The sequence below is a fragment of the Astatotilapia calliptera genome, chromosome 2, assembly GCF_964374335.1.
Source record: "Astatotilapia calliptera chromosome 2, fAstCal68.1, whole genome shotgun sequence".
Classification (NCBI taxonomy): Eukaryota; Metazoa; Chordata; class Actinopteri; order Cichliformes; family Cichlidae; genus Astatotilapia; species Astatotilapia calliptera.
Window position 1 is genome coordinate 27,700,735 of NC_137423.1, and position 15,861 is coordinate 27,716,595.

The 15,861-nt window shown below is 39.0% G+C and overlaps 1 protein-coding gene across 2 annotated transcripts; it reads right to left on the reverse strand.

Annotated features, from left to right (window-relative positions):
- Positions 1–225: 225 nt before the first annotated feature.
- On the reverse strand, positions 226–15,514 carry kif3a (kinesin family member 3A). 2 transcript variants are annotated; one of them, XM_080287961.1, is made up of 18 exons: positions 15,337–15,514; positions 14,584–14,857; positions 14,284–14,428; positions 13,393–13,477; positions 12,999–13,104; positions 12,562–12,701; positions 12,240–12,437; positions 11,786–11,960; positions 11,589–11,687; positions 10,950–11,018; positions 8,782–8,938; positions 8,505–8,685; positions 7,610–7,720; positions 7,265–7,390; positions 2,558–2,611; positions 2,385–2,453; positions 2,149–2,279; positions 226–1,126 (listed from the first exon to the last, which is right to left on the reverse strand). In XM_080287961.1, the coding sequence occupies exons 1-18, from the start codon at positions 15,340–15,342 to the stop codon at positions 1,078–1,080; spliced, it is 2,175 nt and encodes a 724-aa protein (XP_080144087.1). In that variant the 5' UTR covers positions 15,343–15,514; the 3' UTR covers positions 226–1,077. The 2 variants fall into 2 exon arrangements, with proteins under 2 accessions (XP_080144087.1, XP_026046939.1); XM_026191154.2 differs by lacking the exon at positions 10,950–11,018.
- Between the last annotated feature and the right edge of the window lie 347 nt (positions 15,515–15,861).

Sequence of the window (15,861 nt, forward strand, 5' to 3'; positions counted from 1 at the left end):
GGATCCTTGGTAAATCACACCCTGAAAGTATTTGTGGGTAAAACTGTTCAGTAAAAAGTTGTTTTATGCAAAAGATAAAGAAAAAACAAATATGACATCAATTAGGTTAGTTTAGAAATTCATTCTGAAAGCCAGCTGAGCTGTTTCTGGTGTGGTGGTGTAATCATGATAATCTCTTCTAGTTTCTAACATTTTAATTCTGAAACACAAAGAGCATCCAGAATGTGAGATAAAACATGTGGAATAATTTAATAAATAACACCCCCCCCCCCCCCCCAAAAAAAAACAAAAACAAAAAAAAAACCCAGTGGTTTAGGGATTGTAAACAGTTGACAGTATGATAATACAGTATGATACCAAATAAAAGCCATTTTGCCTCTACTATAAAACACCATGAAATGAAATCATCTTCACAAAAATTCCTACTAGTGCATTATACTAAGGCATACCATATGCATGTAGTATCTCGTTATAATAATATAACACAGTGTCCTGACATCTGACAATAAAAAGATGACTTTCCTATTTTAGCTATTAGCAGTAAGAGTTGACTGACATGCATGCTCCTATGCTCCTTACCTACAGGAACGAGTATAAAGCAAACTTTTCGTGTATATAATTATTTAAATACTTTAACCTTTTACCCAAATGATTTCTGTGAAATTGCACACGCAATCAGAAATTAATCATAACACATTAATATCCGCACGAGCCACTTAACACAAACCAGTTGGTCACATCGCAGGAAATCAGTTTAGAAGCTCACAGCTCTGTTTCTGTCAGCTTCTGTCAGGATTTAAGACATTTTCAAAAGAGAAATGTATATATTTATGGTTATGGTGCAGCTGAAAAATGTCCCAAAGCAACATAAAAATACCACAATACATATAACAGGTCCTCCAGGCCAAGAAGTCTAAAGTCCTATCACAGGTGCAACTCTTTTACATGTAAAACCGTATGAGTTATTTAAAGTATGCAGATAATCTTTTAGATAGTGTTTGGTCATAAACTGGACCAACAGCTTCTTTCAGGTAACACGAGAGTTGCAGTGCACTGGGGCTCTCCTCTGTGCTGTCATCACTGCAGAAGGGATTCGATCACAGCGTCTGGCTTTGCAGATCTTTTCCTGTGTGGAGATGGGTGTGTGATAAACGTTATCAAGCATTTCAAAGAGCTTTTCAGCCTGCTCAGTTCTCAGAAAAGCAGCATATCATGATATTGACTAACACCATCATGCTTACAGCTCATATCAAACTGCTATAAATACACTAATTATGAAGAGTTGCTAAATGTTTGAGTTCCCAAACGATATTCAGGAACTCAACGCTATATTTAAATTGATCACCCTGTTCTTCACTTGGACTGCATGCACTTCATATTCATGCAGTCGAACTCAAGAACAAAAAAACAAAAAAGATAAAACATAAGTAGAAATGTCACTGATCTACAAGTACACATGGAGATAACCAGCTCACTGTTTAACAAATTATTCTGAACCCTGCATCTAAAGAACCCATTTACACTTGATCTGTTTTTGCATCTAAGCTTAAACTAAAAAAAAAAAACAAAAAAAACAATCAGTTTGACCTGATTAGTACTTTAACTCTGCCTCAGTGTAACTACGTGAGGAAGATCTTCCTCTGTGATAACTGCAGCTGGGGTAACAGAAAAATTAAGTAGAAATCAACCATCTCTCTCCATGATAAGCAAGCGCAGGAACGCGATTGCAACAGTCAGCCAGGAGCAATAATCTGATCCAAATTCAGCACTAAGGGAATAAAAAGGCCAACATTAGAAAGAGGTGCAAGTTTGAATTTTGGTGTTGTTGGTTAATGGTAGCTATTAGCTGGCCTGTTAAAAAAAAAAAAAAATTATTGTGGAAGTTTTTTTTTCCCTTCCTTTTTTAACATTTCGGTCATTCATCTTGCAGACAAGATGCAGTCCAACCCATGCAAACCAAACTGGGTCAAATCACATTCAAGTACATTGTACATTCAAGTTCATATTTGTTAACTAAGAGGAAACAGAAGTGTATTACATACTGCTATGACAAATGTAGATGGGGGAGGAAAATGTGTGTGAACTACACAGGGGACAGGTAGTCAATATTAAAACACAAGGTACTGATTTGTGTAGAAAGCTCTCTACCTTCGCCCCGTCTTGGGACGGCCACTCTTGCTACTTTTAGAGGTCCTGGGCCTCTCTAGTTTCATCAGCGACTGCCGCATACTCTCCTCTGTGTAGGCTAGATACACATGAGACAGATCCACCTCAAATGGCTACAGTGACAAGGAGAAAAGAAAAGAGGTCAGAATTACAATGTAAAGAGAGAAAAAAAATCCACAACATCAATGATTACATAAAAACAACTTTCCACAACTCACATCTTTTTCTTTTTTGTCTGGAGCAGGGGTCTGTTTTCTCATGTTGTTGCCAGTGTAAGCCACACATTTCTAAAAGAGAGACAAATCACCAGAAAGAAGGAGTGAAACTCTTTAAACGGATGCTGATTAGACTGTGCACCAGTGTGTGAATTAGCTGTGCAAAGTGAGCTCACCAGCTGCCACTCTCCAATGTCCTCATTCCAGTGCACATAGTTCTCTATCATCTCCTACAAGCAAAACATGAGAGATTATCAGAAGCACTATCTGGAAGTTGAAGATGAGATATGTTGCATGGTGAGAAAACAGCAAAAGTAACATTTCTTTCTGCTTGTCAAAGAAAAACTGGTCAGCTGACAGTTTTGTAGGCTACTTGGAAGGCCATGCAACCTTCCTGTTTGCCTGCTTCTCAATGAAAATGTTTAATGCTGGTAGATGTTGCTTCCCATGTAAAAATGTAATCGTACAGGAAGCTCATTACTAATGTTTGAGTAAAGAAAGAAGCAGCTTTTCCAGTTTGTACATCTGAGTTTAAATGCATGTATGTCTACTAGATTTTGAATTGCACCACTTTTGAAATCTGTTATCTCTTTTCACATCTACTATGCACATATACACGACTTGGACAAAATACTTGGTAACCTACACACAACACCTACTAGAGCTGCTCGCCCATGGAAACCCATGCCTAGCTAGAGGCACATTAGTTTCTGTGATGTTATTACTGGCAGAGGAGGCTAGGAGCTCTACAGTTACTGGGTCATCAGAGCGTGTCGTGCCCTTTCAGCACTTGACGATCCTGGTCTGTGACGTTAATTGGTCTGCCACATTTTCATAAACCCCTCCAATTCAAGCTCAAAGTCTGCGCTTCAATCACATATTGATGGATTGAAAATTCACTGTTGTGGTGTACAGAGGCAAAGCTACAGAAATTATGTGTTTGTCAAACAAATTACAAACGCAGCTTTTTGTCTTCCTGCTGATGTGCGCACACATACTGTGAAGAGCACTATCGCACAGTCTATGTCTTTTTGTAGGTACTTTGGTAAAAACAAATTTGGCTTGTATATCTGTCACAACATCTCATTCAGCACTACAACATAGCTTTCTAACAACATCGTACTACGCAAACATCCTGTTTTAAATTAGTAGATAAACCTTAATAGCTTCTTCTCCTATGGATGTGTGTTGGCCAAAGTAAAGCTGATTAAATCTGACCCTGTGTTACTCTGTTTGCAGTCTACTCTACAACATCTGGCTTGGATGCTCTTCTTTTAATTTCCTGGAATATATGAAACAAAATTTAAATGTATGTTTGTAGATGTGAAAAATAATTATTTGGTCACAACAGTCACTCTGTTGCTGGTTGGCAAAATTCACAAAGGTCCAGCAGTAACAAATCGTCTCTCTTATTAACAAAGGCACAGATCTTTAGGAAAATGCTATTCATTACTGTCAGTGGCATGTCATTACAACTGACATCTTCCTACAAATACCATTTCCCCATTAATAATCGTTAATACCATATCAGGATTAAAGATTTACAGAAGTTCACTAATAATCAAAACTTTCATTATGTGGATCAAATATGTGGAATTTCTGGAAAAAAAAACAACAACCAAAAAAGAAACAGAGGGGTTTGTTGCTACTGTGAGACTTTTGGTTGTTTTTTTTAATCATTGTTAAAAACATTGGAAAAAAATATGGAAAGAACAACAATAACAATAGGGTTTTATTTAGAAAATGTGATATTTCTAAGTATATCCTTCAGTTTTTAATATGGCTTTTATTTTGAAAATCTCACACAATCTGATCATCTTGATAACTTCAAATAAATAATTGGCAGCTATAATTATCAAAGCTGACATTTTCAAGCATGTTGGTTAATTCCTGTAAGTAAAAGGAGGGGTCATTCAGCATACAAGACAAAAATTCATGCCTAAAGATTGAAAACTGTGGGCAGGTTAGAGACAATTGTTTTGATTCTAACATCTGACAGTTAATTAGTCCAATTCAGACCTACCATTACTTTGAGTAAGGGCAGATTTTCAAAACAAATTATTAATTAAAAATTATTAAATAATTCAGAAAGAGTAAAACACATGCACAAGGTGTCTGAACTGTGTCTCTATGACAAAAGATGTAGAGCAGGGGTAGGCAACCTTTCTGATGACGAGTGCCGTCTAAAATTTCCTCAGAAGTCAGTGTGTCATATGATTGCATTAGCAATAAATTTAATAACGCTCTATATTAACAGTTACACACTATATAGAACCACTTCATAGAATTATATTTGTTTGCAGATGTTTGCAGCTATCAGCGAATAGTTATCAGCTATTTTGAAACAAAAAAAAAGACACTTTTTATCCATAACAAGAACTCCATAACAGCAAATGAACTGTACAACAGAAAATGCTATTTTCTCACAACAATGATAAGAAAAATAAACTGAGCCAATATGGCATGTTTGTTAATACAGGGATACACATGCTAATGTGATCTCTGGTCTCCCACTCAGAGACACAGGTCTTCAAGTGTCCAGCATTCAGACGGCTACCTGAGGACACTCTTCATGTGAGAGAAAATCTGCTCACACAGACATGCAGAGCCAAATACTGTCAATAAGGCCTCTGCAATGTTTTGAAGACAGTTAAACTTGTCAGGTAGTGATGTCCAGCAGGTGAAAATGCAGCTCCATGAACACGCACAGCTGTGGATTCCAGCTGCTTCGATGTTGCATTAACTGGCATTAACTCAGCCAGTTAATGCAAGACAAATCCAGCTGCTCATTAAAGCTTTCTGGTGTGATCAGAAAATAAAACATTGGTCCATACACCTGAAAGTCCCAAAAACGAGTCTGTATCCGTGTATTTCCGTGGTGCTGATGCTGTGCTGAGCGGAAAGCTCCTGAAGCTTTTGAAGTGTCGGAATGTGGAAAGCTAACAACATCCCTCTCACCAGTAGGCTAAGTTATTTTTAGCCAATTACAAGTTGAATCTGGTAGTTGGGGTTGTTAGCTAAGATACCGTCATTAAGAAGTGGCACAACTAATATGTCTATGCAGCTCATTTCTGATGTGCACCGCTGGCGCGACCATTTATTTTTTAATGCACCTTCTCAGATTAATTCACTGCGTGTCTTGCCCAGGGCTGGACTGGGACAAAAAAAAAAACAAACACAAAAAAACAGCCCAGGCATTTTGACTAGAGACCGGCCCACCAGGTATTAAAGCTATAAAGCCTTTGAATGAAAACAAATGCTGTTGTGACAGTGATGTACAATCTTGTTGGTATATGTATGATTTCTATACATTTTACGTCAGATAAAAACTTTGGTTGTAAGCTTCAGATAATTATTTAATAACAGCCAGACATTTTAAATGAGAATAAGAAAGTTTTTCTTTGTGCCCCACCTTTCCCTGTAAATGCCCTGCCTGCCCCCCTAGCAAAACTTTGCTAGACCCGCCCCTGCACAGTTACCAACTGTCAGTTACATAGAAAAGGATGCTGGTGTTATTTGTCTCTCAGAAACAGTTCATAACTTCCCTTCAACTCATTCATGTCACCTAAAAGGTAAACCTGTTTCTCCATCACCTGTTCAGCTCTGATGATTCAGTAAGGACATCTCCTGGTTTCATCTTCATGTTTCCCTCTCACCACATATCCAAACCGACATCATGACCAGCAGCTTTTACAGCTGTGGCTCCAGCAAACATCAGCTGATACTAGAAATTAATATTAAATAAATTCTAACAACAGCTGATCAAGCTTGAACATGCTGCTGTTGTTTAGCGCGAAATCCAGCGGTTTCCTCTTTCTGGCGCAAAGTGGGCGATAAACAAACAAGAGAGAAAAGCCGATCAGCTGCTCATTGATCAGTTTCATGATTGAAGTAGCAACAGGAGAGGGAGGGGAGAGAATGAGAGGAGAAGATGCAGCTGACAGCATAAAGATAGAAAAACTCCAGCTTTGTGCCTTTTTCACTGTAGCTGAAGTACAGGACAAACTGTGTTCCTTTTCAGCTCAATACGAAACGCGTAATATTTTCTCTGAACACAGGACGATTCCGTCTTTTTACGGGATGGTTGGCAACTCTACTAACTAACCGTATGAATAAAATAAAGTTCACTATCAGTAACATCAAAGCACCCACCCAGCTGTATAGAAACTCTGTCGTGCTAGCTAGTAAGCAGTACGAGTTATTGTAACTGACTGTAAAAAGTCAGCACAACGAAAATAAACTCCACCTAAACTTGGTTTATATCTGACCCAGATAGACTGCAAGTCATAACTTCTTACCTAAAGTTCAGTTCACCTGACACTCGGACCGGCCCCGCCTCTGGTCTCTCCTGTTGCCTCCCCTTTCTCTCATCCACCTGCTGGCCACCACTTGCTAATATTACTGAATCTGTGGAAGCTACGCCATATCCACCACCAAAAACTGAGTTATTTTTACACACCGGCCAGCATCTGGCCAATCTACTACCTTTCATTGTTTATACCGTTACAAAAACAAACAAACAAAAAAAAAAAAAATCATCGGCCCACCGAACAAATGCCCGGTATGCCCGATGGCCAGTCCAGCTATGGTCGTGCCATCACTTAACCCTGGCACGGGTGCCTAGGGTTGCCGACCCCTGATGTAGAGGAAGCAGAAGTAAAACAACAATAAATAAAGCCAACAACAATATAAAAACAACCCCACTCAATTCATGTCAGATTTAGATGATGTATGCTTAATGTGTGTATGTTTAAATAACAGGTAAATACAAGTATCAGATTAGCCTTGTAACTAAAGATGTCTAATATTACAGTACTTCTACTGTCATTGCGTTATCTGGACTTCTCTTAAAAGCCCACACATGCGCACGCACGCACACACACCTGGTATTCCTGGGGAATAAAGTTGTCTATGATGAGCATCTGGAGCCGGAGTTCTCGGCTCAGCTGGCGGATATTCTCGAGGAGGCCTTCGATTTCTCTGTGATGCTCTTGCTGCAGATCTGCCATCTAACCGATGAAAAACAACAATGCTAGCGGATCAGTTTCTGCTAAACTGATAATACATCTAGCCACAAAGAGCTATTTGATTAAATCTGAATATACATGCTGCATACACAATTAATAATAGCAATACTTTAGTGTCTCATAATGGTCACCCTTCTGTCCCGACAGGGAACAAGTCAAAGAATAATGATCATTTATGGTGCAACCCTTTGTTAAACTTACTTCAGATTTGGCAGCCATCAGCATGGTCCATACTTTCTTCAGCTTCTTGGTCTTTCCTTGAGCCTCTTCCTGCAGGCTAGTATACTTCTCTTCTATATCCAAACGTTCTTGCTGTTTTAAGAGGGACAAGGTTTGTGATTATGCACAATCAAGGTACTTTTGCAAGCTTTTGTTTGGGTTTACAAAAATATATTGTGTGTATGGTAAAGGACATTATACCATCGAGCTGCAAGCAGGAACAGCCACAAATAAACAGCAAAAAATCAAAATATCACTTTTAATAATAATAAGAAGAAAAAAATAAAGCTTTCAAATATCTTTAATTCAGACATTAAACTAAAAGGACATGAGTTTCAACTTTTATCTGAACATCGATCATAATCAATTTGCACATGAAAGTGTGTAGTATTAACTTCTAACCATATTTCCAACCACAGTGATGCAATAATTTCTCTAAAAGACAAGCAATGTAACTGTCAGCATATCCTGTCATCTCAGTGAAGCACGACAGGATAATGGTTAGCTATGAGTGGCAAAAGAGTCGCAATTTTTTGAAGCAAAATGTTGCCCAAAAATAAACAAAAAAACTAAAACAAATTGTAAAACTATTAATTTAGCTGGTTTTTTTTAAACCACTGGTCAGCAAGCAAACAAAACATACATACATGAGATATTCTCTCCAGGGTAGCTGACAGATATGGGTTACAGGTTTAATTTCCGAATGTATGTGTTGCTTTATTGTGGTTACAATGTGGTACAACAGGTAAAGAAGAATTTCCCAAGTGGTAATGCTGATTCATTATTGTGACATTACCGTCAACAGCGTGACTATCAGCTGCCAAACTTAGGAAAGGATGAGATAATGCGTGGATTCAGTGACGTTATTTATCCGTACCTCTTTTTCCTCCAGTTCCTTCCGCAGCTGCTCTGCTCTCTTGCGACGCTCTTCGAGTTCATTGTTGGACTCCTCCAAAAGCTTCTCCTGCTCCTCAGCTTTGGCCAAGAGGTCCACCCCACCCACAATCACCTTCTTTTCTAAAGCCGACAATTTCTCTAGCAGGAGGTGATGCTCCTGCCTGACATTTTAAAAGGCCCACCAATTACCAAAATTAGCAAATACCACAAATGATTTTTAATCAAAAATAGAATTTATTTTCTCTTTATTGACTCACTGGGCTTTAAGAAGGTCCTTCTCCCTCTTCTCAAGCTCTGCTCTTGCCTTGTTCCTCTCCTCCTCCTCCATGTCTAGCTTGGCCTCCAAAGCCTTTCTTTCCTCTTCAATCTTTGCCTGCATCTCCACCATCTTGTCTGGGGAAACCTTCTTCCTTCCTGAACAGACACACATAGGACAGCAAAGAGCCTTAGTGGTTGTTTAACAAGCACTTGTCACTGTATAGGTATTGGATCATTTAAAGGCAGATTCATTCCTCTTTAACAATCAGCATTAGTATTATTTAATCTGTGCAGTTTCTGAGCAAACCTGTTGGTCTTCTGAATGAGTCCTTATAAAGGGAATGCTAGTAGGATCCATGTGCATATGTTTCTAGCTTGCTAGTGCACAGTATTAAATAATCAAAGTTAGTATATGCAAAACCTATGAATAAGGGAAACTATAAGAAATGCGAGGATGATATGGTGCTTATGAAAAGAGTAAGTATTAAGGGTGGCAGTCAGACAATGGACAAACAGAAAAATGCTAGCAGTGCTTATACAATCAGCAGTTATCCAATCGGTTAGTGAAAAGCTACTAAAGCACGTGTTGGCAATCTTGATCATTTTAAGTGAGCAAAAAACATTGTTTGTAAAGGACAGTTTGACCATGTAGACTCTTACACCAACCTCTTTCTTCTTCAATTAAGAGGTGTATAGCAAGTCAGACAGGCATCATTTGCACCAAAAGGAGGAGAAAGAAAGAGCAACACATTACAGAGTGATTCGGAAAGTCTTACATCTCTATAAATTGAAACAAAATTATTTATTTATATATATATATATATATATATATATATATAAATAAAAATGCTGATGAGATGAGAGGCATCTTTTAGTGATGCCAGTCATAAGACACACAGGAAAGAAAAAAAAACCCATAATGAAACATAATGTGGGTGAATTAGGTCTTAAAGAAATCACAATTTGAGCAGGTATAAAGTGAGGATATTGAACTGTCATGCACAAAAACTGATCATTCGGGTCATCTGTAAAGAAGAATAATAGAAAATATTCTTCAGATAACATCAACCTTTCACAAAGAGTTGTCCAGCTGGGCAGATACCCCAAATTAATGGACTGAGTGGATTCAGGAATCTGCAGCATGAGCACCTTCATTCAACGGACAAACTTGCAATCAGTTTTATGGAAACCCTAACAAGGCCTGGGAGATGACAATGAAGGTGTGTGGAGCAGTCGGGAAGCGGGATTACGCTGTGAACCTACAGGAGTGGCAGTGTGTCAAGGATAGTACAAAGCCCCTTTTCACACATGTCCTGTAATTCACAAACACAATGTAGAATTACCAAACTAGGATCAACACCCCAAAAGATTGCATGCTTCCTTGTAATCCAGCAATGCAATCCTGATGCTAATTGTAAATATAATAACAAAAGAAAAAATAAAGGGGTTTAAGGCTTTCTCCATTACATCAACTGATCAAGGCTTTTAACAAACAAAGAGGACATTAAAAATATATATGAATTTTCACTAAAAATAGTGAAAATTGAGAAAATCTTCAGAACCCAGACAACTGCAATAACCACAGTGAAAAATAGTAACAGGTAACTAGGTAAGCTGACCACTAAAGAGGAAATGCAGCAAATTACTTGAGTCATTGACGGGACATCGAGGCCTTAGGAAATCCCCTAAAGAAAACCACCTACATCCACGGCATGAAGAAAAAAAAATTCTGTCTTTATTAGACATGAGGTTGGTATTCAGCTTTCATTCATGCTCTTTTACAGAGCATAACAAGAAAAACTATAAACAGCATACAAGCCATCGTTTAATCTTTATTTTAATCCCCATTCGAAGAGTTGCAACAAGCTAATTAGGAAATACGGAGGGCAAAAAACTTTAAAAAACTAGAAATATAGACTATATAATTACGGATCATATTTACTTTACTGTGAAACTGCTTAGGAGCATCTGTCTAAAAAGGTTACATTGTTTGGGGAAACTAAAATGGGAACAAGACTTGTCAAAGAACTGCGTCTAGTATTCATGAAAGCAAACAGCCAATAAAGCGCAAAAGTACACGGCACAGCAAATGTATCTGTCTCATGTGTGAAAAGGGCTTAAATTTGTAGGCAGGTGGGTTGGTGAGCAGAGTGCTGCTCTAACTCACTATTCTGAGGTTTGTCCTCAGTGGACAGTGGCACTGCGGAGGTGCAGTCACAATTTGAACTGATGTTGTCTGTAAAGGAAAAGAGGAAGTACTATACCCAACAAAGCCCACAATGAGAAATAAAAAAAGAGAGATAAGGTCTAGCAGCGTTTGTTTTGCAGTTTGCGGGTATATCAACTGCAGCTCTGTAATGTGCACATATGCATATAAACAAACATAGCAGACGAGCTTACTCACAGCATACGGACAGTTTGGCTGCTATTAATTTAGAATAGCTTCATACTATATCAAGTAGAAAAGTCCCAACTGAAAAATATGCACACACATCAATTTGAGATAAAAAAAAATAAAAAAAAATAGAACAAAGCATCAAGAAAACATCCAGCACTGCAACACATACCGAATTCATGAGTATTTAACACCTACTTTTTAAAAAAAGAAGGTGAGAATACCAGGGAAACTAAGAGGTCTTATGTTTAAGGAAGACTGTGAACATTCAAGCAGCATCAAAGCAACCTCAGTGCTGACTCATAATAGAATGATGACAGTGATAAGGCCTAAAACATCTCTTATGCAGAGCATCACTGTAAGCAGATTTAAGGTTGAATGATCTATGTGCTCATTCACAACTGTTTTTACCTCTTCTTCTCCTTCGACCATCTCCTGCCACCCCTCCTTCATCGTCACCTTCATCCATCTCCTCTGATGCACTGCCATCAGAGCCAGAAATCTCTTCACCTAGATGCGTCACAAAGTGACATTTCACAAAGACGTGGCGTTAAAAATTATATGCAAATCAAAAAGTGCAATGATTTCTTCAAGCTCTGGTTTTTTACCTTCTTCCAGCTTTTTCTTGAGCTCCTCGATCTCTTTCTGAAACTGACGCAGCAGGGCATCTTTAGGATCCTCGTTGATCCTGGCTTTGTTTTTGATGTTTTTAGCCCTATTGGCATAGCGAAGGGTACTGATGGTCTCATCATAGTTGTAGTCTGCAGGTCCTATATTTGCACACTGGAGGGAATTAAAGTGTTGCATTTAAAGAAGTGAGGCAAAAACTTTCAATTCAACATTTAAAATACTGTAAAAATCCCCCTCAATTTAAGGGTTAGTTGGCTTTTTAGTTAGGTCAGGAGTTAGTTGTTTTGTGGTGTTACAGCAAAACAGATCACCCAAAGTATTTTTCAAAAACACATCTATGGTTTAAGCAAGAATTCAAGGTTTCTCTAATTATAATAAATCCTTCCATCCTTGCAAAGACAACAGCACGCTGCTTCCCAAATTTAGCAGTACCATCATTGTTTTGGAGTTTCCACCGAGTGAATCCTGGAGTAGTCGGGTCAGTTTTGAGTTCCTGTAGGGAACGTGAGTGCTCTTGCCATCCACCAGGGCTGAGATGACATTACCCAGCGTGGAGAGAGACAGATTTATCTTTGTTGCTTCCTTTAAACGCTGACCTGTGGCTCCAGTCTTGCCCTGTCTTTCTGAGCCCTGTAAGTAGTGAAAGTCTATATTTAATTAATGGCAGTGAGGTATATCATGGACTGTAAGAATATAGTACATACACCCAATATCAATATCATCTCCTTTAGTTTAGTAGTACAAGAGTACATACCGCAAGGTCAACCAGATGAAGTTTTCCCATGCGCACATGCTGGTTGCCGTCTACGCCCTTCTCGCTGCACTCGATGGTGATGGTAAAAATAGCATGAGAGCGCGAGCTATGTTCATTCATGTTTGTGGCTCCAACAGACCCTAAAAATACCACAATAGGGTTTGACCAGACAATATAATTACGGTGATTGATTCAGTAACATTAAAACAGAACCTGAAATTAAAACTTTGAAAATGTTATTTTTGCATATTTCCCCATTTACTCTTTAGCAGTCACCATTTTCCATTTACTACAAGTAGGGTGAGAGCCTTTTACTCTGACGTGTGGTTTTTTTTTTTTAATCACAAGAGATAAATATCTCAGTTAGGAGGAATGAAGATCAGCATTTAGCTTTGTGGCATCTATTTCACTTTCAGTACTGCCTGTGTTCTGCTTACGGTTTTTGTGGCCCAGTGTCATGATCCTGTCCATGTCATCAGCATTGTTCACGACGTAACCAGACAGGTCTTTTATGTACACGCCAACATCTGGTCTTTCTTTCACCTGTCATAAAAAAAAAAATCAACACCATAATGTTGAAAAGCTGCTGTCAGAAATACACTAGCAAAACACTGAACATAATCAAATTAATTTAGCCATCTTCTGGAAGGTTTCAGTTCAATTCAATTCTATTTAAAAATCACAACAGTCGCCTCAAGGCACTTTATATTGCAAGGTATAGACCGTGCAATAATATACTATAGTCATATATGGATAAGACTATAGTGTCCTTAATGCCAACTTTATCCGAACCGCTTTGTTAAAAGTTACTCATTGTAAATGCAGTGTTACCTCTAGCCTCTGCAGCTGGTCCTTTCCCAACAAATCCCGCACCTCTTCGTTGTAAATCTCCAGGTATGAAACACGAACTAAAAACCTGTGGAAGGTAAGTGCAAATCAGACACTCACTAAGACTTCAAACTGTAAATTGTAAATATTTTACCTGTAACAGTTTAGGTCAAAACCTTTAAGAGCTCTGTTTAGAGCCCTTAAAGGTTTGGAGCCTTTAAATAATTTGAATTTAAAAAAATCGCCTGAGCCAAGGTGTGAAACTGGGTGTGGCTCAGGCGATTAGAGGATCATCAGGGGGTCCTTTTGTCCCTCTGTGGGGGGTTACTCCCACTAGGTTATATCTGGGACTCTCCACCATTTGACCTTAGAACTGAAGAAGCTTCTCGGATGAGAGGTGAAACGTCTTCAAGCAACTTAAAGAAGTCCAGACGCTTTTCTTTGCAAGCTCCTTTGATCAACACTTGAGGATAAACATCGCACTTCACCAAAGACTGAGTTTATGTGAAGCCAGTTACAGACATCCTCATTACACCTTTGACATACACTACTGTGGCTTCTTGACAGCCACAATTTATAACAAGGCTTCAGCTAACCATAAATGGATCAAATGAAAGGGCAGTTGAATCTCTTAGGTTGTGTGTCAGGTCTATACTAGTTGCCAGGTTTTTGGCTAACAGCTGTTTGGGAATCACCTTGCTGGTGCAAAAATACTATTTTATGCCTGTCAAACAGTGTTATCTTTGGCTTTTGCGTAGACTAAAGAAATGGAAACAAACTATGCATTTTAGTGACAATGCTGCTACTAACAAAAGTCCTAAAGATGTAACTTGTTCTTTGCCAAGTTGTCTGCAATTGACTGGATCAATTGTGTGTAACTGATTGTGGTCTTACCTTGTGTCACCCTCTGCCTTGGCAATGTGCCCAAAAATATGAGCAAAGGAATTTGGGATTATCCCTCTGAGCCCTGGCACCGCTCTCACACCCTCCATTGTGAAAGTTTTTCCTGTGCCAGTCTGCCCATATGCAAAGATTGTGCCTGAAATGGACAGAAGAAAATAAAAATCATTACTTCAAATAATGCATGTGGAAAATAAGAAAGAAGAAAAAAATGCAAAGTTTACAATCCAATAAAGAGAACAGCAATGGTTTCTTAATTTGAAAAAGCAATGTGTGTAGTCGCATTAAATATACCATTGTAACCCTCTAACACTGAGTCAATGATGGGGCGGGCTGTGAGATTGTAGACATCCAGCTGTTTACTGTCAGGACCAAAAACAGTGTCAAAAGTAAAGGTCTTGGGAGGTTCGTGGGGGGTCTCCAGCTTGTTGACTGTGATGGTCCCACGCATCTCATCCACTATGACGGCCTGTTTGTGGCCCATCGTCGTCTCTTTCTGGTTGAGGGGACGACATCTCACCACGACCTTAACGTTATCGCTGACCTCCTGCTTCTCAACCTTATGGCTCTGAAAAAAAAAAAAAGGACCACAATACCATAATAAAGACAGTTATTTCTAGTACGTAGCAATAACTTTTATTTTACGAACATGGATATAAGGGCAGAGCTGTCAGGTCGATTCAGTGGAGCTAGTTTATTAGTTTGGACTAAATCTGAGGGTAACATTTGTAGAAGCTAGCTAACGGTGAGGTTATGCTTGAGTTACCTGCTTTGCATTTGCCGCTAGCTTTTTTTGCTATGCAAAAATACGCTTGGACTAGTAACATAAATGACAATGCTAGCTAGCAAGCACCACTCAAGAACACCAAATCTGAGGTGACACGCAAAACCCAACGTCGGAAGAATGAGTCTGCGGGGTTTTTTGTATCCTACAGCAACAACAACGGCTAGGTTAGCTGTGCTAACCGGTTAGCATCACATCAGCAGAGGAAGGGAGGAACCCAGTTTGCAAACAAAACAAAAATGCAAACATGCGTGGGGACTTACCGGCATAGTGATAAGGCCGAAATGCAATTACAGTGCACGTGTAGTAACAGTAAAATATTTTCAAGCCTTTGTTCATTTGACTCTACGTTATCCGAAGCATTAAAATACCAAAGCTATGCCCATATTACCAGAATCTCACAACCGATCGCTTGTTGTTAGGTCTGCTTGCGCATGCGCTAACCGGTCGTCACTGGCTCAGTCAGCTGCAGTTTAATATTAAATGACATCGAGAATTTAATGTTACGGAGACAAGTACAGGTGGAAAGTATTGGGAAATATTTTGTTATAGAGTGATTCACTACACACACACACACACACACACACACACACACACACACACACACACACACACACACACACACACACACACACACACACACGTCTTTATATCTTTGAATAATACCATCTGCTTGCCCAGCAATGTTCCCTCTAATTTTTCATGTGTCTAAGCGAACACACAAACTCCCTGAGAGGACACTTGGATCACTGTGAGCAACAGCAGACGTGTGCACTGTGGTCACGCCA

Bases quoted from the DNA above. Each gene is read 5' to 3' on its own strand.
- kif3a (XM_080287961.1), bottom strand. The intron at 13,105-13,392 runs GTAACACTGCAT...TTTTTATGACAG, and splicing joins ACCAGCTGCAGAGGCTAGAG to GTGAAAGAAAGACCAGATGT. The intron at 7,721-8,504 runs GTACGGATAAAT...CTCTTAAAACAG, and splicing joins AGGAACTGGAGGAAAAAGAG to CAAGAACGTTTGGATATAGA.